This window comes from Idiotropiscis lumnitzeri, chromosome 5, assembly GCF_059441095.1.
Source record: "Idiotropiscis lumnitzeri isolate Australia: NSW breed Sydney's pygmy pipehorse chromosome 5, RoL_Ilum_1.0, whole genome shotgun sequence".
In the NCBI taxonomy this organism is placed as follows: domain Eukaryota; kingdom Metazoa; phylum Chordata; class Actinopteri; order Syngnathiformes; family Syngnathidae; genus Idiotropiscis; species Idiotropiscis lumnitzeri.
The window spans coordinates 10,112,683-10,139,031 of record NC_142395.1 but is presented as its reverse complement, the minus strand read 5'-3'; the positions used below and the strand labels follow the sequence as shown (position 1 = coordinate 10,139,031).

General features: G+C 40.0%; 1 protein-coding gene and 1 non-coding gene across 6 annotated transcripts; one reads left to right on the top strand and one right to left on the bottom strand.

Moving 5' to 3' along the window:
- Positions 1-1,636: 1,636 nt before the first annotated feature.
- On the bottom strand, positions 1,637-24,722 carry gramd2aa (GRAM domain containing 2Aa). 5 transcript variants are annotated; one of them, XM_088296020.1, is made up of 12 exons: positions 24,517-24,722; positions 18,752-18,856; positions 12,249-12,306; positions 9,652-9,949; positions 7,010-7,113; positions 6,528-6,626; positions 5,288-5,359; positions 5,150-5,206; positions 4,779-4,956; positions 3,644-3,737; positions 2,860-2,964; positions 1,637-2,721 (listed from the first exon to the last, which is right to left on the bottom strand). In XM_088296020.1, exons 1-12 carry the CDS (start codon positions 24,630-24,632, stop codon positions 2,718-2,720), a joined length of 1,290 nt encoding a protein of 429 aa, XP_088152146.1. In that variant the 5' UTR covers positions 24,633-24,722; the 3' UTR covers positions 1,637-2,717. The 5 variants fall into 5 exon arrangements, with proteins under 5 accessions (XP_088152146.1, XP_088152149.1, XP_088152148.1 ...); XM_088296023.1 differs by having other exon boundaries at positions 9,652-9,724; XM_088296022.1 differs by lacking the exon at positions 24,517-24,722 and adding an exon at positions 22,742-22,882.
- trnaw-cca (transfer RNA tryptophan (anticodon CCA)) lies at positions 14,471-14,542 on the top strand. Its single transcript has one exon. It is a non-coding gene; the product is annotated as a tRNA-Trp (tRNA).
- Positions 24,723-26,349: the final 1,627 nt, after the last annotated feature.

The window sequence follows — 26,349 nt, the reverse complement described above, 5'->3', positions numbered from 1 at the left end:
TTTATATACTGATGTTCATGCATGACTAAGGTGCACATCTGTGTTCAAGACCCTCCAAGTGAGGGCCGTCTGTGTCTTGATGATCTTAGCGTGTGTAATGCAAAACATTACCGTGACGTTACAGTCAGCGTTCTCAATCACAGCAGAGAGGTTAAAGGTCATCTGGGGAGCATTACGTGACAGACAATGTGACTCCCTGGAGGGCAGCAGTCCGTCTGGTCATCTGTCCTAATTTGTCTTTGACTAAAACACATGTACACGCACATGCACATAGAATATAAACAATCAAGCTTCACACTGCTTTTTTTTTTTTGGTTCAATTTGGGGCATGGGTCTTTAAGAGTTTTTGCTGCATCCTGTCATAGTAGACATGACATGTCAACCAAATTTCATGTTAGTCAGTGAATCCAGTGTCCAGTGTTTATTAGTTTTCTAACTTTACAGAGGTGTTTAGTTTTGGGAACCAGAAAATATGAACATTTTCACCTGGATAAAAGTGTTTCCACAGAATTGTGATTTTTTTTTTTCCCAGGCATGTTGAGGTCCTCGAAAGAGAAATTAATCCAATAGTCAAATACGATGTAAAATTCCCTGCTTGTCACAATGAATAATTTGGATTAAAAAGACAAAGATCACTTCGTCCTGAGACAATTTTACCTTACATTTAATCCATCTTGAGTCCAGGGAATGACAGGAAGCAGATTCCATTGGAATGAATGTGGGAATTCCTGTCATGTCCTTTGTAGGATCCAGATGTCCTCCAGTTTGATGCCACTCTCGTTACTGCAGTTCAACTACATATGTCAATCACTTTGAGACCGTTAATTTCGATATTAGGATATCTTTTTTTTTTGTCTTGTATAATTTTCCTCCCCAAAATAAGTCCTAAAAATGCGGCGATTAAGATGAGCAAATGTAGTCAATTGTATAAAGCAGTTGCCCATCTGAAAAGTCAATACGTAAATTCAAGGACCAAATGTAAGACAGTAAGACTGCGGCCTCTAGTGGACATGAGAAGTAATTCTCTGCTCTTTTTTTTTTGCAATTCATGGCGCGTGTGTCGCAATAATGCTTTGGTTCATTATCTCGCAATAAATGTTTGTCTCCCAGTATTCAGACGATACGTATATATTTTTCTGACCATATTTTCAGTTTACTTCAGTTGTTCAATTTAAAAAGTGAAACCCATGAAGTGTTTCGTTAAACACATGGCAGTAATTTTCAGAAGGCCAGTTCTTACATAATCTCAATATTAATTTTGACATGTTTGTTATATAATATGGAATTATAATTTCATGACATAGTCAATTCTGGCTTTTTGTTAGTCATATGATATAATCATCAAAATTGTAAAACACAAATTATCCTTAAATGTTTCACTGTGTTTTGGAATTGCCTTTGCATTCCCCTTCTCCCTCTTCACCTCGACAGAGTGATACCGATACTGCATCACTGCAGACGCTGCACCAATCCTCCTGTCGATCTCATGCTCCATCCTCCTCTCACTCGTGAACACTCGTGATTCAACCTCCCGACGGACGCTCCCCTTGGTAGACCTTACCAAAATCTTTATTTTATTATTATTTCATTGATCTTTCAATTTTTAAACTAATAACAGACATAAATGACATGAACATTTCTGGTTTGGTCAGTCACCAATTTATTCAACCAGTTGACCATTACTAAACTAAAACGACAACAAGTCAGAAAAAAATCAATACAATATCTTTCAACAACATCATGATAACATTTACGCTCGTCATTAGTATATCAGTGAGCACTTTATTTGAAATGTAGAAAACAAACCACTCTTTGACATCAGATTAATACATCTATAAATAGATATTTGTTACCTACATACCTAATAATTGCATTCACATTGTAATTAACACACAAAAAAGGTGTTATTGCTTCAGTATATTACAGTTCAATGATCGTTTCATTCAGTCAAGTGTTGCACCCTTGCCTCCTTTGTTGCATAAATACGTTGGAAAGTGACAACTGAGTACCTCTGTTCAAGAATAATCCATCTTTAGTCTTATTGTCCTCATTAGCGTCGTGCTGGTCTGGAGCCTATCCCAGTTGATTCTGGGCAGGAGGTGGCGTGCACCCTTGGCTGGTGGCCAGCCAATTGCAGGCAACACAAAGATACACACACACCTTCAAACAATTTAGAGTCGGCAATGAACCAAACGTGTTTTTGGAATGTGGGAGGAAGCCACTCAACCATGGGGAGAACCTGCAAACGCCAGAGCTGAGATTCGGACCCCTGACCCTCAGAACTGTGAGGCACATGTTTTAACCACCATTCCACTGTACAAGAACAATACATACACACGTCAAAAAATGCTTTGAAAATTAGTTGGACATATTTTTTTTAAAAAGTGCATAAGTCAGGACCGTTAACGCGTTGTTTGGTTTAGTTCACTCTAAAGTCTGCCGAGCTACAAATGAAATGCCTTTACTTTCAGTCTCTTCAAGTAATTACTGTGTTGAATGATCATTCACTTGCCTCGGGGTCGTCACAGGACACAAATAGAGAGACTGTTTGCATAGTTTCAAAGTGATCACCAGTCCCGTGGCGGGATGGTCCTGAAGACGTCCGGGTTAACGTTGCTTCGTCATATGATGGATTGGAGAGTCGCAGACGATTCTGGATCCGAGCGCGGGAAGCTTGACCAACAGCCAGACCAGAAGCACATCCAGGGGAGCCGAGGTTACCTGGACAGCGGGAAAGCAATACAAGTTGATGGAACCTGCGGGCGATGCCTTTCGTCCTCCTCAATTGATTCACACAGTGTAGGTGGGGTACGTGCGTGTATTGAGGAGTAAATTAGTCGTGTGATTGATTATAGTGACCTCTCCCTGAGGGGTAAATGTGGGTTGCTGAGGAAGGAGAGCTGCTGCTCCAGACTGCAGACACGAAATGCCAGGTAGCACGAAGAAAGGATGAGGAGAATGATCCTGCCAAGAGAACACACACGTTGACACTTTGGATTTACTACTGTTGTTTTGAAAAAGTCTGCGGTCAGCCACTTACTGCCAATACAGTCGACCCCCTGCTATTCGTGTTTTTTTTTTCTTTTGTTTTTTAACAAATGTCAAAAATTATATTTAGAAAACACATTCAATATACGTATTCCACCAAAAAGGGGGTGAATTAAGGGGGAAAATCCATAAAAAAAACAAAAGAAAATATTTAAAAAAAAATTGTGATTTATACAGGGGTCGGCTGTTCATAATTAACTGTTTCTTGGGTGATGTGATATGTCACAGTGAACACTGGGAGGCAGCAGTTGACCATTTGGGGAGATTTTTTAATTCATGTTATTTTTTTTTATTATTTTTAATTATTTTATTTTAATTTTAATTTTTTTAAGAAATGTGTGAATGTGAACCTGAATGGTGCTCAGTGATTGACTAGTGACTGGTCCAAAGTCTCAACCAAAGTAAGGTGAGATAGGCTTAAGCTCAAGTTTGATGGCTGGTCAAGAATAAATCAAATTTGGAGTCCTGGAAGGTTTGTGTGCGTTTTACTTGAAATAATTGCATCACGACATGACACCATGACTGCTTGTTACCTGTTATGTGAGCACAAGTGAGTGAGCTATTGTTAGTGAGCATAAGCGTGTTCCACACTCACAGCAGGGTAAAGAACTTGAGCAGCTGGTATTCCATCTGGCCCAACTCTGCCACTGGCTCAGATAAAAGGCCTCTGTCGGTCTGCAAGGCTCGCTCTGTGACACGCACACACACAAACACACGCCCACAAATCTATCAAAAGCAATTAACTTCAGATTTAATTCTGTTGCAACGGGCGTGTACTGATAGCGAAAAATTGACTACCAATGGAGTCTTCCCGCACTATTTGTACGAAATTGGAATAGAGCCGTGCTGAATACAGCAAAAATTCACGAGGGATTTACAAGCCCCCTTAAAATAAGTTTAGAACGGCCTTAAGATGCTACAAGATGGCGGAAAAGCACAATTTTTCGCCCAGACTGAGCTATGGTCTTTGAAAGATACCCCTCCTGTCACTTCAACACAGTTCTTTCGGATCATCGAGAAGGCGTCAAGGCAATTATGTTATACTGAATTTGCGAGTAGCAAATCACAATAATAATGTAATATTATAGAACACTACTGCCATAAAAACTAGAAATGTATAAAGTTCTTTTTTTAACATGTTATTTTTAGTGCATTCCTCTACTACACCTCAAATGCATCTCAATAAGGTGGCCAGTATTCGAAACAGCCTTCAGTATGACGCTGTGCGATTCTACACTGTTGTTAACTACAACCAAAATGATGCACTAGACATCAAACAAACATCATTAAAAAAAAAAATGACATTTATGAGAGTGACTATAAAAACTAAACTTTTGAGGGCAAAGTTTGTACAAGAAAATGTTCATCCAACTCTTGGATTTTGCTATTATAATGGTGGATAATTGTAAACAAAACAAAGCAATAATAAGAAAGTGCATATTTTCTAGCTCATCAAACCTGTCCATCTGAAAGCATCTCAACTATCCTCTCACAGCGGACACTGTGAGTGATTATCTGGATTTAATCTGCATCCTCTCCATCGTTTTTAATACAACCCCCCCTTCACACTCCATTTGAAGCTTAACATGCGGTTGCATAAGAGACAAATCGCTCTTCAATGCAGAGTATTTTGCTCTTTCACGCACATACAGGCACAAATCATCCAAAGGACATTTACTAAAAATGCCTTTTTGCATCATACACAAATTGCTTTCATCTCCGTGTCGAACCTTCCAGAGGCTGCTCTGACTTGAAGGATGTGTTTGCAGCGTTCAGACTGCTGCTGGAGTTCCCCAGCAGGTCGGGAAGGGAGGAGGACACAGACACCACTGAGGGCTTCCTTCTCCACTTTAACACTGACGGGAATTCATCCACCACTGGAAACTCGTCGGGAGTCGGGAATTCATCCTGAAGCAGAAGAGAACGCATAACCAATCAATTACTTGCGCCCTTCAAGACATGATGGTACATTTTTGAAGCAACGATATTTTCCACATTGCAATTATTCCTGAGTATTGCTTTATTTCATTTGCCTGTTGTTTTGTTATCATTTCAGTCTACAGTAAACAGGAATGTTTTTGTTGAAGATGCTGTCACTAACCAGTGATAAGGTGGGTTCCTCCATGTACTGCTTTAAACTCAGACTTTTCCCATTGACCTGCAGAGGGACATGACGTCACTTCTTTGAGTCACACACTCGTATTGTGTATGCAGTGTACAGCATCGAGTGTGTATGCACCTGTAAGTGTGTGCAGATCCTACGAAGGACGTCGTACACACTGTCTCTTGATAGAAGTGACACAAATACATACTGAGAAAATAAAAACAATGTAACCATACAAGGTGACATCACGGATTGCTGTGAGGAGCAATATATTATATCCCAAGAATCTAACCTGCAATATTAAAAAATGGCGTTAATTTTGCATTGGCCCACTTGTCAGAAAAAATGCCTAGAAAACAATTTTTCAAAGGGAAAAAAATCTACCGGAGATTAAAACTATTTAATCCTGGGCACAAAGGATACTGTATTTTCAATCAGATAAGTAGTCAAGGACAGGATTATAAAATGATCCCTCTGAACCTCTATTTCCTAAAGAATACTGTTCTAATTAAGAAATGAGCAGGCGAAAGACAAGAGAGTATAGTTGTGACGTACAAAGACACAGACAGTACATCCGGCCCAGTATGCGTATTTCATAATCCCACAGACACGTACGACGTGATTCGCAAGCGTTACAGACCATGAGTCATGCATATACAGTATGCACACTTTGCACGGCTCAACTTTATCTACTCGAAAAGGATCTGTAGCTCATATCAGGCCTGTCGTGTTGGCAAGTGAATCTTAATCAGACTTTTGGACAGTGCTCTCATAATCACTCACAAGAGTCAGACACATACAGAGTTAGAAGAATTAAACATCTCGCTAAGATGACTTGCACTGTGCTGGCTCTACATGCATGTTAGCAAGTGTCGTTTTATTTTTGTTCTTGTTAGTGTGTCGATTCCTATTCAAACCTCAGACGTCATTCTGGCTCATGCTGTAAACTTTATCCTTCTAATATGCATTACTACGTTGGAGCTTCGTGCGCATGTCTTCAAGAGCCCATTATTCATCTTCTGTCTTAATACATTTTTGTCCGTTCGATTCGGGCAATTCACAAGTGAACTCAATTCAACAACGGTTGATTTGTAGATTACTGGTGTTTTCTGATTTTTTATTTGACGTACTGCTGCGCTGCTTAGATAAAGCACAAATACGATTTGTGTGGCACAGTGAGATTTTCCAAATGTTAAACGTCACTGTGGTGTCGGAAAAAAAAAAAAAATCGCCTCCACTTGAGCGTGCTTCCAGGCTGCTGCTATCTATAGCGCTGTTCTTTCCGTCACACCTCGCTTTGGAAAACACAGACACGCTGCGCTAATCAGCACAAGCATTTGAACTCACAGGGAGTGTGACGGACGGGAGTATGTACCTTCTGGCCAGTGTCTGTGGTGATAGCCAAGCCATTGGGCACCAGGCCCGCTGTTTTGTGCTTTTTCACCAACCGCACAGAGACAACAGGGATGGCCACCTAGATGTGGAGAGGCATAAGTAAAATAAAAAAAAATAAAAAAACATCTTTGTTTCCTGGTTTCTAAAAAGCCCACAGTATGGGGGCAGTGGAAACAAATGTAGTCGGCTAAAATAATTTTCTCATTTAAGTCAGAATGCAAGGAATGCTGCCCGAATAAGAAGCTTATTGTCACTTAAAAAAAGGAGAGGTTGAGTTTCAAGGAAATGAGGAAAAAAAAAAAGCAAGAATGCATAGCATGAAAGAAAAAAAACTCAAAGCTAGTTATGTGGAATTTTATAGGGCAAGTATCACGTGGAACTATTAAAACCACTTTGAGTTAATACATTCAGATTTAGAAGTCAAGTTTTTAATCTCATGAATAAACAGGATCAATACAGTACCTTAATGTCCTTGCCGAAGAGGTTGGCATAGAAACATAGCCAATTTCGAGAGATGTAAAGCCTGCCTTGTAGGAGAATGTCTCTGAGAAGAGCACAGGAGTACACTGGCGAAACAAGACACAAAAAACACGTTTTTCTTCAGATTAATTAATTGATTTAGCTTCGTGCAGCTGTACAGGAAGCCCATTTCGAATCATGGGAGTCCATATAATGGACAACAGCAAAGTTCATGGGGAAGTGGTCTGAGCAAGCAAGTTATGAAGTTATCCTAACATATTTTTGGGGACTTAACAAAAAAGGAGGAATTAGAAGTGCAGATGTTTACATTTCATATTGGTAGGAGGGGTCTCAGTTTACAAAGATCACAATTCACGGCACTTCAAGATTACAAATGTCGCACAGAATAAGACTAAGTCGTCATGAGGCGCGATAAGACATGCAAGGTTACTGATTTAAGCCCCCATCCTCTTCCAACTGGAGGTAGAAAAATGCGCGTTCACGTCAGGTTTCGTTGTAGGCCGCAAATGTTCGCCAAACCGTCGTCAGACGTTCGCCTGTACTTCCCTTGTTCAAAATCTCCTAAACTCACGGTCATTGTCGGCAAACATTTGTGATATTTCAGCCGCTAACCGATAAGGATGTAACTAATTTAGGAATCAAGTCTTCAACACTTGGCTGAACAAGTGTGTGAATAAGGGCAGGGCAGCTCAAAACTCAAGATAAAATCATCCAAAACAATCACATGAAAATGATTAAAACCAAGCATCAATCTAGATCAATTAAAAGAAAATGGGGATTAAAAGGAGAGAATAAAGACGCGATTCACGAGAATGCTGTGGTAAACAATTGTGTTTTCAGCCCTGATTTAAATGAAATGACAACTTGAGCAGACCTCAGGTAGTCTGGGAATTTGTTCCACAGGTGAGGGGCACAGTGACACAATGCTGCTTCACTTTGTTTGGTTTTAGGTGGTCACAAGCTATCACACACACACGCAACGCACGCAGGAGGTGTTTTGATGTGCATGTACGCAGTGATGCTGGTCATAATGGCCGAAACGATCTCATGTTCAACAAACAAGCATGTAAGTTGAGTCAAACTGTGACGTGTTGATAATGTGTTGATAATTTATGACAAATTAGATGGTAACGTGGAGATAATGTGGCGTGAGTAGGTCGTTACCGTGAAAATGATCAGTTATCGGGAGCAAGTAAAAGAAAACGCCCTCAGTTTGCACAGAGTCTGCCAGAGTTTTGGTTTAAGGTTTTGGTGGGCTTCAGAAGATTTAAAATTGGGCCACGCCACTCTTAAGTTTCATTCTCAATTTTTTTTTCGAACTCTTTTTTTTTTTGTTGTTGCTTAAAACACAAGTAAATCAGAAAAGAAAAATTAAAATATTAATATTCCACTGAAAATCTGAGAATTTTGACTCTTCAAAAGCATATTATAATTTAAAATATAATATAATAATAATAATTCAAAACTCTGATTCCATTCTGTTTTCTATGCATTAGTGTGTGTGTTTTTTTTTTTGGGTCCATTCGGCATTAAATAATCTTGAGACTTGTGCTTCAATGCCATTATGTTTTATTATACTATTATTGAGAATTTTATTTAATACGTGTACTACAGATTATGAGTAAATGTTTCACCGAAAACAAACAAACAAAAAAAAATCACCAAGAAATTGAGGTTAAAGAAGTAATGCTGTGCTGTGGACGGAGCAAATCACGACAAGTCAAGATTTTCTCAATTGTGTTTTTCATTGAATAGAAAGAGAACAGGCTTCAAAAAATAGCACCAACATCTAGAAGCTCCAGACATCACATGATGTATATTTTTTTTATAGCTATAACATGCCCATTAAATTAGAATTTGTGGCCATGTGATAAGTATAATGTGCACACAAAATATGAATTTGTGGGTAAATTCTCATGAAGCACTTTGACCTCTGGCTGGGTTAGCAAATGGTGTGCAACTTTGTCCTTCAAGTGTTTATAAGTCGTCTATTCTTGTCAGTAGCCTTCGATTGCAGTTTATTATGAATGTCTTTGTAGCTTCTTCCCATCCTAAAAAAAACATTCCAACATGCTATTTTCACATGCCCAAAAGGAGCTCTGACCAAACTGTCCAGTAGGAAGCTACAAATTGTATTGCATGGCCACAAACGAGCATTCTATGCACGTTATTATATTTGTTCTGTGTTCACAATAAGAAAAAATTGTTCCATGTTCAACTTTGGGCACCTGCCCCTCCAAAGATGTCTGTAAGCCCCTCCTAAAGAAGACTGGTAAAAGAAAGGAAAAAAAAGAAATTTTGTCGAGGCATGCTCACCAACAGTTCATTGGATCAAAAGTCCATTCAGTCCAATAATAAAAAATAAATAAATTAAAAAAAAACTTTCGGGCTATAACAAATGCAGATTATAACTAATTGAATTAACGGATTTGGTGGGACTTGAGCTCCACAACAAATCTCTACAAATGTGTGTATTATAAGAAATGATCCAAATTCTTAACAGATGAAAAAAGTCTTGCAGCATAATTTACAAATCCGATTTCTGACCATTGGAATATGCTAACAATGACGAATGCAAATGATTTGGTAGTATAATGACACACAGCACATGATACGGTAAGTACCTTTCATAAGGAGCTCATCCTTGGGCACACACTGGAACAGTTTGTGGTACTGCGAGTTGTACTTGCTGACAGTCTGTGCAGAGGGACAGGGCAGAGTCATGAGCAGCTCCTTGGCGGACCGGCCCGCCTCCACGGCGCCGGAACCCCCTCTCCAGCCGCCGGCCGCTCCGACTCGGCTCACCGCCGACACCACCCGCTCCCTCAGAGGCGGCGAGCTCTGCACCAGGCTCAGCACGTTGGCACCGTACACACACACACACTCATCCATGGCCTGAAGCAAGTCGCTGCAAGACACACACTGTTCCCCTGTGGCGTGTCAGTACGGGTGACAGGCTAATCGAAGAGAAAAGCACACACCTGGCTACTGTCTACACAAACACACGCAACTACACTAGCGCGGTCCTCAAACTCAAGGTTTCTCTGTCTCTGTCTCACTCCAGTGACTCCACTCATACATGCATGCGCACGACATACACACTGCCCTTCCTAAATCCAAGCTGGGAAAACACACACTACCCGGAATTCTCATGTAAAGTGACCCCTTTCCTTCTCGGTATGTCCTCGCCTTTGTCAATGACACCTTAAAAAGTCCAAACCCTCCTGTGTCCAAATATACGAGTGGTCCCAATCACTCGCCGCTCTCCCCCCTCCAACTGACTTCCATCGTTCTGCCACCCGTCTTTCCTTTCTCTCGCTCGCTCACTCCCTCTTGTCCATCTCTCCACTTTGACTGGCTCACTCTTATTGTCCTTCTATTAATAGTTCAAGGCAGCTACGTACTCGCCTCAGGAAAATGGAGCTAACCTGAGGTCACAGTAATACAAGCCCATGAGGGGTGCGGGTCTTCACTTACTGACTTGGAATTCATGATTTGAATCAAACACTTAAAAGGTATCTCAAGAAGCAAGTTGCAATAATGTTTAAAGGTTTTATGAATGATCTCAATTAGATCTCAATCAAAGTGCTAAGGGCACCATTATATTCGGATTAATTTTACATTATGGTTGAGTTTAGCTTTATTACCGACCATAAGGTATGTTCTACTAAAGCTGTCATGCTGCATATACTGTATAAAGTGTGTGCATGTGTGTGTATGTATGTATATATATATATATATATATATATATACATATATATAAATAATGTGATCTGAAATAATCTATTCCAGATCAAACTGCGGCCATCATAAAATCGCCATGACAACAGCACTTTCAGATTCTTACACCACTTACACCAGTCAACAGCACATTTTAATCAGCGATGGCTTCATGTGTCCCTCAACATTATTTTTGAAGCTGATTTAAAAAAAAGTCAAGTCAAGTCAAATTTATTTATGTAGCCCTCAAAGTAAAGTCTCGAAAGGCTTTATATGCCCACAAGGGAGAAATTCTAATGTTATCCTCTGATCTTAACCCCCAGGAATGCAAGGAAAAATGCAACAACAGCAAAAAGTCGACTTTTCTCCCAAGCATATAGGGTTTTTGAGATATTTACATTTTCCTTTATTTTTAAGTTTGACCTTTAAAAGCTTGGGCAATATGGATTTTACCATGCGTTGAGCTATGACGTTTCAGGACAAAATTTCACCTGTTACTGAACTTACCTCTTAATGAATTAATAAATACTACAAAATGTTACCATATTACATGTCATATATTCTTGTTATTACACCAGTTTTATTATTAAAACCTGATGTGAGGGCAAATTTGGAATCAGTGTAAAAAAGGTTTTTTGAATGCCCAAATCAAATATTTCCTGTGTTGAGTTTGCATGTTCTTGCTGGGTTTTTCCCACTTTCTCAAAACATTCATGGTAGGTTCATTGAAGACTATGAAGTACCATGGATGTACTTCACCTCTCATCTAAGTCAACTGGGATAGGATTTCCCTCACCCACCTCCATAATGGGGAGAAGGGCGACGGAAAATGAATGGATGGAGAAACTAATTTAAATTTGGTACTTTGCATTGTACTTGTCAATGTTCTACAGCTCGTAAAAAAAAAAAAAAACTTATTAAATACATTGATTGTTCCTAAAAAATATTTAATAAATAATTTTTGGGGAATATAATAATTTCCTAATTTCATTAATTCAAGGACAGTTAAATTAATGATTTTTTTAATAATTAAATTTACTTAAATTTTGACACAAAGAGCCCATGAGCAATAATGTACATGTGTGAGGTGAATGTTTTATTAGCACAAATTAATATTATTGTGGTTAACCTGTATGACAATAAATGAAACTTAAGTGGTACTAAACATTGTACCTCAAGTACATTTATATTTTCTAATGGCCACAGTTTGACAATTTCTAATCAACACCACCTTTAAGATTCAACTTGTAGCTTTGCTTTAGTAGAAGGGTAAAATGTTATCAGCGTAATGGTTCCAAAGGTAAATCAAGTATGCACAAAATAAAATGTTACATCCTAAATACATTTAGGATACGTTTTCTGCTTTGCTATGATTCTCGGAATACATACAAATTGAATTTAAAAGCCAAAAAACACGTAAATCAGTTTTAATTCTGTTTGCGTTAACTAGGCAGTGCAAAGTGGAGAAATGTCCCAATCAACAATAAAGGATGAGACTCACCGAGCCACGGTAACATTTTTTTACATCCTCATAGGACAGCTCTTCAATCAGATGAAACCTGGAATACAATTAAAAGACAGACTTGTGATTAAAAAAAAAAAAAACAGTTGGATGCTACTCTCCATTTTGAGGCTCACAAACGAGGTTACCTAAACTCTTTGCGTAAATTATTATTATTATTCTTATTATTGGCATTGGTGAATTGAGTTTTATTTACATTCCTGAAGTAAAAGTGTTGTTGGCAGCCCTGGCAAATGGTGGTAAGATTGTGTTTTCATGTGTGTGTGCGTCTGTGTGTTTACCGCATGCCAATCCCCGCTGGCGATGTGCCTCAGCACAACGTGCACTCATCAGGCGTGTGTGTTCGCGTGTATTTTTGTGTGCGTGTGCGCATAAATGCAGGATGCAGGTGTACGATGTCACATTCAACACAATCAAAGAGGAATATTGCGTTGTTTGCACACAAATATTGGCAATGCCCTGGAGATTATCCAGTGGGTTACTGTTTTGTTGATTGTCAGAAGACATGAAGACGCATGCAAATCATAGAATGCCTCTTGCCTCAGGAGGGCGGACGCATCATATTTCATCTACCAGTAGATAAAATAATCAGCTCTTGAAGAGAAATCCATTCCCATTTACTGTGCTTTTTAAGAAGACATATTGAAGGAAAAACGAAAGACTAAAAAGGAAAATGACTGTTTTGCATTAGTTGTCAGTGAGGTAGTTGCCAGCGTCAAGAGACGGGATACACTACGGTTCACTATAGATAGTGAAAGTAGAAAGATGAATGTTTATAGATAACCTCTCTAGAAGCTGGAAAAGATCTTTCAAAGAGAATGTAACACAATGCAAAAGATTCAACAGATAATGGATGGATATTATTTCTGTTGTACAGTGTGTCATGTTGGTATTTAATCATTTCTATCAGAGAGTAACATTACGCTGTAACTAACAGGACAAAAATCCATCTGAAAATGTGCAATGTGCATTACATTTTGTTTTTTTTACAAAATCATCAGCATACAATGTTTGAGAAGTAAATTGTGGCAGGATACAATTTATTTGATGCGACGAGAACCTGCCTACCGCATTTTATGAACTGTAAATCATTCTTTAATTTCATAGTAAGATCGCATATCTTAAAATTAGAGCTCACGCTGGCAACCCAAAATCTCCGTTTCATAACGGTGCTGACCTTTATTTACTGCAGGAGTAGATGATGTAACCCCTATAAAAAGTACAGTTGATGAACTATTGTTATTTTAGTCTCATGATTAATATTCTCATTTGAATATATATTCCCCCTCGACCCCTTTGTTACAATGAGATGAAAGCAGAAAAAGAAAAGTCTTCATGGCAAGGAATTTGTGACCCAACGATAGTTTAGCATGGAGCTTTCTTACGCCACAACACGGATTTACAGAAACAAAAGGCACAATAACCGAGCAGGATTCTACATTTGGCCATAATGCGACACAAGATTTTAGTTGAAATAAGCCATTTTAAACTAAAAAGAAAATCATTGCCGTAGTTCGGAGCGGAAATTTCTTCCAACTTCAATTTCTGCCATCAACATAGGCTGTGTTGGGAAATTGCTGTGAGGCAACGACATCACTCTGAGAGTGTTTGTGTTCGGAGAGGCAGGGTGCGCTGCCTTCCAATTAATTTCCGAATGGAGCCTGTGTTTGGAACCAATGAGCTGCTCATGCTTGAACTGTTTCCATCTGATGTGCTGAGCTCCGGCGCTCCTTCTTTGAGGCACACACAATAACCAAATGGCACAACGCTCTTGGCCAATAGTCAGAGCAAAGCTCAGAGAGTGTATTTCCGAACGCACCTACTATGAGGAAAAGGCGCATTTGGGTGTGTCCGAGTTCTACTGTTGTTGGTCTCAGTTTTTGTAAAATAAATTCCACCCAAAAATGCGACTTATACATTTTTTTTTTTATGATGCAGTTTTTGACTGGTGCATCTTATACTCTGGATCAATTTCGAATCTGACAAATATGGCAACAGTTTCTAGTGTTGTATATTTCTTCAATTCTGCTCTGTCCTGCTGACCACCTGAATTTCCTGCACAACAATCATTAAAGGAAGGCTTCATTAATTTCACGTGTGGCTTGATTGGTAGTAATTAATTAGTTTAAGTAGTATAGCTTGAAAAAAAAATGTATAAGAGCAGAAAAACACACCTCTATATTGATATTGATATTGATATTGACTCTGTGGCGCAACGGTAGCGCGTCTGACTCCAGATCAGAAGGTTGCGTGTTCAAATCACGTCAGGGTCAGTATCTTTTGGCTGCCAGGATGGCCGAGTGGTCTAAGGCGCCGCGTTCAGGACCCAGTCTCCCCAGGAGGCCTGGGTTCGAATCTCGAATTTCCCCATTGTGGGACTAATAAAGGGAATATTATTATTATTATTATTATTATATATTGATGTGACCCTGGGGAACGTGCTTTTTTTCCGCTGTACTACAATAAAGTGTAATTGCACATCCACTCCAGTAGTTGGCAGTGGTGCCATCCTTGCGCATTGTGGACAGCGAGTATCAACTCTACGGTGTAGGTTTGTTTTGCAACGAAAATGCTATTATTTATAGTTGTGGCACAGAGTGTGAGTGTGTGTGGGGGGGGGGTCACAGATTGTTTTCTTCTTGTTAAGGTGGGCGAAACAGAAAATAATTGAGAAGCACTGGATTAAGTGCTTCCATAGATTTTTGACAGTGTTGTGAACGGTATTTGAAAGAAAGGGCTTGTTGCGTACATTGAAAAAAATCAATATTTTAGTTCAGCTCATTAAAAATAGGAACATATAACTGAGTATTGCATTTTAATCAAACGACACATTTTAGCATTGAAACTCATGATATCCGTTTTACTAACTTGGGTTCATATACTACGGATTTAATCAATACTAAATCATTTTTAAAGGAGTGGGAGAATCACACATGAACAACGGCACTCTTTTGATGTAGAAGATGAGTCGCCGGATAGTCTTTTGATGGTGCAAAATACACTTTGGAGAACAAGTAGTCCAAGAGGTGCACCAGACTTTGTTCTGTTGCCTCAGTAGCTTAATTTACGAGCATGGACTCTGCTTGCATTATGGCTATAACGAACAACAAGCCACCGCCTTGCCACCAATCCATCCACTTAAGAGGTGCGGGCATATCAAGGTGCTGATTAGAGAGTATGATGGTTGCTTCGGCTATCCATAATAAAAGGCGACTAAAATGTGCACGACAGCACAAATGACGCAGATGCCGAGAGTTTTGAGTGAGAGAGGAATGTCTGCCAGAGCCATAAGGTCACCTCAAAACTGTGAGGCAAAAATTCTAACCATTATTCTGCCAAGCTTGCCTGATCTGCTGCCAAGATTTTTAAACTAGACAGAGCCTGTAAAGAAAAGAAGCACTGTACATACTGTACTGTTCAGTGGCCACTTAGCCACTTCCTGTAGGGAAGAATTATAGTCTCTGAGACAAAGATCTAAATGCAGTTTAAGTGTCATAGAGCAGCGTGTTGCCAGATGCTGTGCCTGCTGTGTGTGCGTGTAGAGCAGGATCTGGCTGTTGTTTCCAGGACAGCTGTGACAGCTGTGCCTGCTGGGATGGATGTGCTTGACATCACTCCCACAGTTTTAATCCCACGTTCGACATGTAATCAAACAAAATAGATGGTGTTCTTGTTTGTTTGGGAAATGCATTTGGATAAGTTGACAGAATGATTGTTGGCTAAATACTTTAGTCCTAAAAGTGGTTTGCGATGTTTGCTCCCTCACAAATGCGACAAGGTTTGAAATTGGGACACAGTTGTACATGGGGTCCTCGGTGTTACAAATGATATTAAAAATGGTTTGTGAGATGAAATAAGCGCATGTCTTTACATGGCACAAGAATGCACGCTCAATGTCCATCGTACTGTAATTCTAGTGATTATTTGATTATTCTATATTTATTATAATGGTCTTTTTCGCATAAATATTTACTGTAATCATGTCTTTGCTGTTGGTTAATAGGTTAATGATCGTTCCAATTTAAATGATAAATTTAGGAAAAGATCTGTCGAAAACCGGGGACACGCTGAACATGTATGTTTTTTTTTTTTTAAACAGCACCATCTGGATTTGGTCACTGGTCCATATGCAAGTTGACTGTAACCGCAAAACACATATGACTTGACCCCATAAGCACCTTTCCCACCTAGTTCTATAGCTAAATCAAATGCCCCTGACCCCCCCCCCCACCTCAAAAAAAAAAAAACCACAATTGGTGAGTGAATCTTAGCCAATCTCATCATGAACATCTTTCAGTGGCTTATCCTCGTTTAGTAATTGTGTTGTGTTCATCCTGTTGTGAAGACAGAGCACATGCTGCTCTCACTGCCTGCTGCATGCAGCCTATAAATAGTCTCCACAGTAACCATGCGCTCCGAGGTGGGGATGAGCGAGTGATTATTAAAAATACAGGGGGCGGCCCTGCAGGGGCACACCATGAGTCTGTCTGAGCTCACTTTCCATCTGCCTCCCTCGTACATATGAAACGAGACTTTAGCAATACGACTGCTGATGCAAAGAGACACTGAGGTCTGAAGGGACTTGCAATGTCAGGGTCACACTTGGATGGGCGGTTGTAAAAGACAGAACATTCTAGTAAGGTCCCTTTATTTTTGGACTTCAGTCAACAGTTTTTACATGCTCGAGCGTGCACTGACTAATGGAGCGAAAATGAAAATGTACGCGTCTTGAGAACAATACAGAACTCCATTCAGACAATGACATCTGCAATGGAATGTTTGAAAGTAAACCAAACATTGCATATCTTTGTAAGCACTGAATTGCCTTCGTGTGGCCGCTCTGTGCCTCAGGCTGTGAGGTAGAATACTGAAACTAATTACCAACTCTAGGGCTCTAAAATTGAATCCTAAATTGGAAAGGGAACACTTCCCACCGGCAGCAGGTGTAGCTGTGGACTCCTACGTAATAATCGAGCTGCAGGAGGAAGGGAAATTAGCACTGGAATCTTGGAGACAAGTGGAAAGACTCACACCTTGTAAAGATTTTAAGTAGATTAGATGTGTTGTGGAAAGTTAGGAGGGATTTTTCACATCTGCTGCATTCAATGTATCGTCTTGATAAATTAGCACACAGGCATAACCATAGAAGCTGGTACTACATACTGTATAATAAAATAAAAATAAAAATAAAAATAATTTAAAAAAATAAAAATAAATAAAAATTAAAAATTAAAAATAAATTAAACTAAATAAATGAAACTAAATAGAATTAAATAAAATAAAATAAAATTTAATTGAATGTAATATATTATATTGTACAAATGCATTCCATTTACCATATACAATGAACAACTTAAATGATGGAGGGAGCATCAATTTTTCATCAGGGCTGCTGAGGCCACAAAGGACCACACACCTCTTGAGCAGATCGACACACATTTTAAACATGGACAAATGTGTGTAAAATAAATGCTCTTAGACACACACCAGTCACCACTCAATTTGAAGCGATGCTGTCAACACTGTAGTTTGGTTTTCTTAAGCGAATCTAAACATTCTGACTGTGTGTGGCAAGTAAACAGGAAATGTTCAAGTTCCTCCCTTTCACTTGAGTCCAACACACGACATGCTTTTGTGCTCAATTCCAGAGTAGCTTCTGCAGGATTACATGGCTCCTGCCTGCAATCCTTCTTATATAACACAAACAGCCACTCGGTCGTTACACACAAACACCATCACTTGCTTTCAGACTATTTTACTGGCAAAGCAGCGCACACAGTATTTACATAATGCAACCATACATTTTGCAGATATTTGTTTGCGACAACTGCTGGTGTCATTTAATACTAGTGTCCACGATTGAGAAAATAGTTTAGTTTATAGTGATATTCAATTGACATACTTTAAGATGGTAAATTAATTAAGCCACATATAATTATGAAATAAGTGTTGCGTGCAACATCTGTTATTATTATTTACTGTTTTTTGGGAGTTGTCAGCAAATGATTTCTTCTTTAAATTTGTCGCAAGAACTTGTAGATATTAGAATCAGAACAGTTTTTCAGTTGACTATATTTGATGCTGATGAGCGTTTATGAACTTCTTCACAGTGTAATAGAACGCAGTACTAAACCACAGTAATAAACGTGTTGTTAAATAGAAAAGCTGATCAACAAAGATGAACATTATCTTGCGTAAATGTTCGAATTTGCAAGCGGAGCTCGCGCTGAGTATCTAACATCTCAGTGAGACCACAAGTGTAATTGTGCCTGCAAAGGCGCTTGTGTGCGTGTGGTACCATTGTTTGACATCAAGTAGACCTACAAAATAAGCACAATGAAAAAGAAATCTCCTGCAGCTGTCGCTCGTGAGCACACGCGCGCACACACACAGGATGCAGATGGTGTGTTGGAAAATGTGCCTGCGTTTGCAGACACATTTGTGTGCGAGTGTGTGTGTGTGTGCACGTGACCAAAAATTGCCTGAGGTGTCCATGCGCGTCTTCGTCCTTGGAGGCCTCCAGGTCCTGTGTGGGCAGCAGGCCTGTTTCTTCGGAGTGCTCCTGCTGCTCAGTCATGCTCCTGGCCCTGAACACACAAACGACACACAAATGAGTGCACAGCGGCCAACCACTTTGCTCCGCTCTCATCCACACTGTGATGTTTGTTTTCTGTCTGTGGGTACACTTTTCTCAGTCCTGAACTAAAGGTTTTCAGGGCAAACACATGGACTCTGTCTTTTAAATCAACCTGACGATGATGCAATGATGAAGGGCATATGGTACAATCAAATCCACTACTTAGCAAAATAAAAAAACAGGTTGGATGAGTCAGTGTAGTTCAAAAAAACATCAAGAAAACATGTAAATGACAGAGGCCACAACTTTAGCACAATATCAATCCATCCATCCATTATCTTAGCCGCTTCTCCTCGCGAGGGTCACGGGGGCGCAATTGGAGTTCAATGCCATCCGTTTGTCATGTGCCTTTTCTACCACACATTTGTTGGATAGTTACATTTCAAATGGAAAGAATTATGTAGAAAAAAACTGAGAAATATGTATATGCAATATGTAATTTGTAAACTTCGACACTTAATTTGCATGATAAATTCTTCATTTCCACACACAGTGAAAAAATGACAACTGGCTAGCCTGCATGGCGCTGTTCTCTCTGTTGTGTTGTATTTCCAAGTTCTGTCGTTCCATATTCTCCGCCTCAAAATAAAGGCATAACACTGGAAAATATGTTGATTTCTCTGTAACTGTTGAAGATTTCCACATGATTGACAACGCTCACTCAACAAATCAAGATGGCCGATGCGCGTAGGGTGGAGCTACAAGGGGCACACTTTTTACAGCAGATGCTTATTGTGATGACGCTCTGCCTTATTCTGTTTACCCTCCAGACGACACACACACACACACACACAGGACAAAAACACAGCCATACTGTAACATAATGTCCCGTGGGAGTGCGTAGGCTGTTAGCACCTGCCCTGAATAATTACAGGTGCTGATGGAAAGAGGCTCACGCATGCAATTTCCTATGGATTAGCTCTAATTGGCCAGAATCTTTACGTCAGCCGCTGGCTTGTTCAAACAATTTTGCTTCCTGCATCAAAAGGCTCCATCTGACTGGTTATCTGTGGTCACAAAGGGCTTTTCAGAAGGGGAGCAGGTGGAGGTGAAGGGCCTGTTGTAATTAGATAAGAGAAGCGTTTGTGGACATTACAAGCTCGTAGTTAAGAGATCACCGAGTTGATCTGACTGTTCATTTGAAAACAATGTTCAAAAGATGCATGTGTTTGTTCTCAACTTCCTCAACAGGAAGTAGCTCAGAGGTAACAAGACGCAACAAATCAATGGCATAAAAAGGCGACTAGAAGAAAAGATGCACACTGTTTCAAAGTATTGGACTGTTTGTAAACAGTGGTGGCACATGAAGATATGAGCCTTACAAAAACATTACTGAAAGCTTCTCTTAATAAATGAAACTCCCTAGAGTTCAACTTCTACATCAGGCATGACGTCAACGAATTTACGGCACCTCAGTTCAGCCAGCATCGTGTAATGTGCACTCCTGACATGTTTTGCTTTCGCTGTAGCTTTTATGTAACTTTTCTACTTTTTGATTTGATTAGCCTAAGATGACAGTTTGTCCAATTACCAATCCTTTTCCAAACATTTGAACATCTCTTTCCCTGATGAATTGGTGGGCAAACTAACGTCAGAACCAGCACGTCAGGTTAGTAGTGTGGAGAATAAACAGTCTGCAGGGCACTTGAACTGACAACATTGCGCTGCTTCCCTGCACACTCAGAGAAGTCATAATTTCATCAATGTCAATAATCATGCACATCGCAATTCTAAACAGCCAAATAAAAGGCTCTGGTATTGTTTTTGTTTTTAATAATACGTCAAATTAGTCAGTTAAAGTGTCTAAGAATAATTCTGAATTAATGATCTCATACTTCATTGCAATCCAACTGTTTTATGTTGAATCATTCATAACAGACTCGTCAATATCACACATTGTCATTCACTGATATTATTTGATGCCAAATAGACCGTAATCCTGGTAAGCCGCTAACTCGGTTGCCCGGCACGCTAGTGGTTTGCATGTCAGCTGCACAGTCGAGAGGCCCGTGGTTTGAATCTCGAGTCACTATATCCATGACGATTAAAGGCCACTTTACTTCCTTGTTAGAGAGCATGCAAAGTAGAAGAAAAATGTCACGTCATAATTTTCCCTGCAAGAGCAGCCCATTTCTTTTCCAGGCATTCATGTCATGACAGCCAACATTGTGTCAAATGGCCTGTTGAGTTCCAAATGCCATTCTGCGCAGTCAAACGTGTTTGACACTAACGTTCAGTGAAAGGTTTCCACCTCTCCTCATTGTCTGCGCAGACAAACGCTTTGTGCTGTCACAAGACATCCTTCAATCCAGTTAACTGTAATCTCGTTAATGCTGCTGGCCACTGCCATACTTGATGGGAAAAATCTCCCTGGATTCTTTCAGAGTCACAGAAACACTTTTAAATGGTCGCTCCATCAATTCAACAAGTTTGTGTGTGTTCACTGTGGACAGGAATGGCCTGTCTGGCCAAATAAACACTCGGAACATTCAGTAAACATTAACAGTCTGCATTTAAAATGTGTGGGATTTTATTTTTGAACTGAGCAAAGTCAGTGAAAGCAATGAGAGTTGTTTGCGTTGGGCGTGTGGACCTCTGGAGACTTGTATTTGTCCTAAAAGCTCAAGGCAAAATGTTTGCAGTCATTTCAAAAAGTTCATTTTGCTGACTGATCTTTCAATTAGAAATATGATTGCACAAAGTCAGATTTTAACCTTTTTTTTTTTAAATGATTAAATAGCAGTAATGAGTCGGGGCTTATGTGGTTAAAGTGATTGTTTACAAAGCAGTCTATTATTCTTCATTTCACAGATGAGAGTGTTCAGCCTTTGGACTCCGAGATATGTGCACGGCTTGAGACCTCCTGAAATAACCTCCCCATTGTGCAAGCACCTCAAAACAAACTTTGAAGACACAAAATGTATTTGTAAGCCCCACACAAGGCTTCAAATGTCTGCCACAACAAGCACTGTTCAGCACTCTGACACAAGCACGTTCCTCAATATCAAATAACGTCGCATTTGTATTCAAATGGAATATCACGTTGCAAGTTGGCGAGTGGACCAAAACGTGTCTTGTTTTAGTTACAAAGGCATTACTATATAGTTTTAACCGGAGTATTACAAAAAACTAGGAGGTTCCCTATCATGGCCGATTACTGTTAAAATATTTGTTTGACAAATATCGAGAGAATTTCGCTTAACATAACGATAGACACCATATTATTATGCAAAGAACAAATATAACGCACTTGTCCTTCTCATTAGCGGTACGTATTCCACTGCAAAGTTAAGTTTGCTAGTGAAAGATAGACCGTTGTCACAAACACGGCCGCCTGGTCTTCAAAATAAAACATTGACTAAGGCATTACGAAGAATAAATTATCATATTCCGTATGGATATACGATAAAGTGTGCATGAACGAATCACTGGCTAGATTTACGGCACAAACAGATGCCAGAGTGCAACCGAGATCGTTTCCACATCCATAAACCAAGCGTGCAAAGCATTTTATTTTGATACAGAGCCGGAAAAGATTTTGTTTAGGTCGCACGCTTACCAACCTTCGAATTATCCTACCTGTAGCTCCTAAACTGGCTGCAATGTTCGTTATTTTTAAGGCTGTGCCGCAACTTTGTCGACTTCCAAATGATCTTCAGGCGTGCGCCGCATTTCTCCGTGGGGGAATCGTCTCGTCTTTATGCGCGAACGACCGCGACAATCTTCACGACTGTTACTAAATCCACCAAGCTAACGCTATAGCAGGACGTGCGCTCGGTGCACATTCAAACTCCACTCAAGTGCGTCCGGTTGTGGCGATGAGGGCTGAGCTTACCTATAGCCCAGTGTGGCCTCACTGCGCTGTGTACTCTCTGCGAGGGGATTAAACGCGACGATTTCTATTTCCAGGCCACGGACGCCCACAATAACTCCCTTGATTCACGGCTGCAAGATCTCACATGGTGTAAGCACTCGCTGGCCACAATATTAGGAACACTCTTGGACCAACCACCCACATGAGAGTTGTGTCTGTTTTCAACAATCTATCTCCACTATATCCAATACTTTGCTCACGAGAACACGACACACACATATCGACAATTGGGAAGGATGTGCCCCCCACCCCCACGGCTAAAATTTCCCAGACTGATAATTTTATGGTGTGTCGCTTGTTGAAAAGGATCTGCTTAAAAATACTTGAACTTGACAATGGTAGATGTTAAGTGGCGTATAAAATAATAATCAGAGTAAAGAATTTGAGCATTTCTCCTCACCTACCACCTAGGACAATAATAATGAAAATCATAAGTAGCTCATTTTGAGTCTCAATTCCAATCTGATTATGCGGATTATCATATGTTGTGTGTGCATGAGTGATTTTTTTCCCCTCCTGATATGATAAAAAAAAGCCAGTGTAGACAATCATAAATACTAAACCTGTTAAATGATCACACATGCATGCCTGTGGCCAAATGTCCACCCTTTTCCCTTAACCCGGGGGTGGGCAAACGTTTTGATTGGTGGGCCACAATGGGTTCTAAAATTTGACAGAGGGGCCGGACCAGGAGCAGATGGAGGGAGTGTTTTGGTAACCTCACCTCATCGGAGAAAAAAATACATTTAATTTGAAATAAAAATGAACAAAAACATTACAACAAAATATCTGTGTTTGACACACCAGAGTATTTAGTAAATAAAACATTAACAAGGTTTATTCTTTTAATTTTTTTCAAGTATGGCATGCCGGATTAAAACGTTTAACGGGCTGCATGTCGCCCCCGAGCCGTAGTTTGCCCACACCTGCCTTAACCCCTCATTCACCATACAGTAGAGCTGCTTATATCGAGATATGTATTGAATCGTCTTCTTTGAAGAGGTATATATTCTACAGTACGAACAACTTAAGTCAAACATTAGTAAATTACAACAATAAAGTAATTGCTTCATAACCTCTCCAATTGAGCTGTACCATATTAATTCATAATCTCGCTGAGTTGACCTGAATTGTGATTGTGTGCGTGTGTGTGAGTGTGTGTATTACTTCCCTCATTCTGTTTCAATCTCATTCATATCGTGACCACTGCACCTGTCATGATGCACTATCGCATTAAGATCCCCGACTATTTATTGTGAACAAAAATCGGTCTTTTAAACTTTGATGTACATATTTTTCAATGAAGTAAAATGAATTCTTTTTGCGGTATTTAGTTATTGTATTGCTTTGTTGTTCGTTCTTGCACTGCATCGTGGTCAATATTAATCTGTTGAGTGAACTTTGATGCTCACAACTTTTCCGAATGCATTTTGGGCAATTTAGTGTGCACTGCATTTTTTTTTTCTCTTGGACATTCGGACATCCTTACAATTAATACGATTACTCGAGTAATCAATGGAATAATCTAAAAATAATAGGATATCATTTTTCAAAGTTCAAGACGTCCTCTAACTGAAATACGGAGGCACAGACCTCAGCTGTTGCTCACCACTAGTCAGTTAATTCTCTGATTGGTCCAGGTGGAAGATGAGCGCTTGAGTAGAGAAAGCTAACCTGCGGCCACTTAAGTGGGTGTAACATGCTCAAATATGTTTTACATCCGGTGTGTGGCTTACCTGGCTGCTATCCTCTGACTGCAGTTCCCATGAAGGTGACGGCAGTACTTATCGTGGCCGGCTGCCTCGTCTGCAGGCAGGGCCTTAGGGCTGGCTGCGTAAATAGTGCATCCCATGAACACCTCCTGGGAGACGGCCTCCGCGTCCAGCAAGGTATCCTTCCTCGGAGCCGCCCGTCCCGTCCTGATGGCGGCCAGCTGCTTTGTGGGGAAAAGCCATTGGCTCAGCATATTGGTTTCTTAACCCCTCCTCTCCTTCCCTCCCGGGCAACCCCTCCCTCGCCTGAGCCCAGTGCACAGAGGATAATCACATTCCGCATTTACACTCAACAAAATCATGGCCAGCGTAATGGCTCTCTGTCACTGATGTCGCATTATGCAAATGCACACAGTTGGTTGCAGTTACAAATAATGTAGCGTGTACAAACACACAGTGGCAGATGGCAGTACGTACTTTGACAAATAGTTAATTGATCAAAATGTTCATTAAGCTTGAAAGACAACACCTACTGAAGTGCTCGCCAATCTTTTTTAGAGCCGTTGTACACATTTGCATTCGAAAAATGGAAAAGGGATGGAGCCACCAGACACAAAAACCATTATTACTAAAATAATGGTCTTGGTGTGAAATCCCGGCCCCGCAATAATTATGTTACAAGAATGGCAGCATCAATCAAGGCTCATCAGGGTGGTCATTCTTGACAAATTGATTTGCCCATTCATCGAGCCAACCTATTTCATTAAGTTGCGCTTTTGGGTCTTGTGCTGGAAACTGTTTTGAAACCCTTCTTTAGCTTTAAAAAGCACGTGCTCACAACAAATGTTCCAGCGTGTGACAAATCTCTGAATGGATTCGAACTTCTCTATTCATTTTCTGAACCTCTTGTCCTCATTTGGTTCACGAATGAGCTGGAGCCTGTCCCAGCTGACTTGAGGCAAAAGGCGGGCCTTACCAGGTCGCCATGACTTACACAACAATATGCGTTTCTTGTTTCCAATTGCAAATATTGTCCTTGTTCTGCAAAATGAGAATAACATGCATGAAAATGCAAGAATGCTGAAATCCTCTCACACCATCACGACAAGATAAAAAAAAAACATCCAACTAGATTACATACCGTCAAAATACGTTTATTATCCTCTGATATACGGTGATGGAGTAATTGGCGTGATAGTTGACTGCTGCAGCATTGCAGTGTCGACTTGAAGCGTTAAATAAATGTTTTAACGATCAACATTTTCTATACAAAGGAAGTATAGCATAGAAAAGGAAAAATGTCACTTTGAAAGGATCTAGCTGAGGGTGCTGCATTAAGCCTCTGGAGGTACAGAATGCTCGTCAGCAGTTTGAGCTTTGAAAAATAGTTGACGTCTCATCAACTCTACAGGGCACTTACAAAGTAGTTGCCCCCATGTCAAGTTCTTTTTACACATATCCCCAAACGCTTACGATTGTCAAACCAAACGTAGTATCAGACGACGACAAAGCAAGTAAAAACAATATGCTGCTTTTAAACAATTATATTTATAAACGGAAAACAACACCCACAGACACAACAGCTGACATTACGTGTTATCAGTAACTGATCTTTCACATTTCTGTGGATCGTTTGGCCCACTCTTCCAAGTAGAATTATTTTTAATTTGGCAACACTGGAATGTTTTTGAGCATGAACGGCCTTAAGGTCATGCCACAGCATTTCAATCAGATTCAAGTCCAGACTTTGATGAGACCACATTAAAATATTTTTTTCAAAGTCTTTTGAAAAGCAACTTGTGTGCTTCAAAAGTGTAGTCACACAAGCGTAAAGACATGTTAACTGCTATAAAGTTG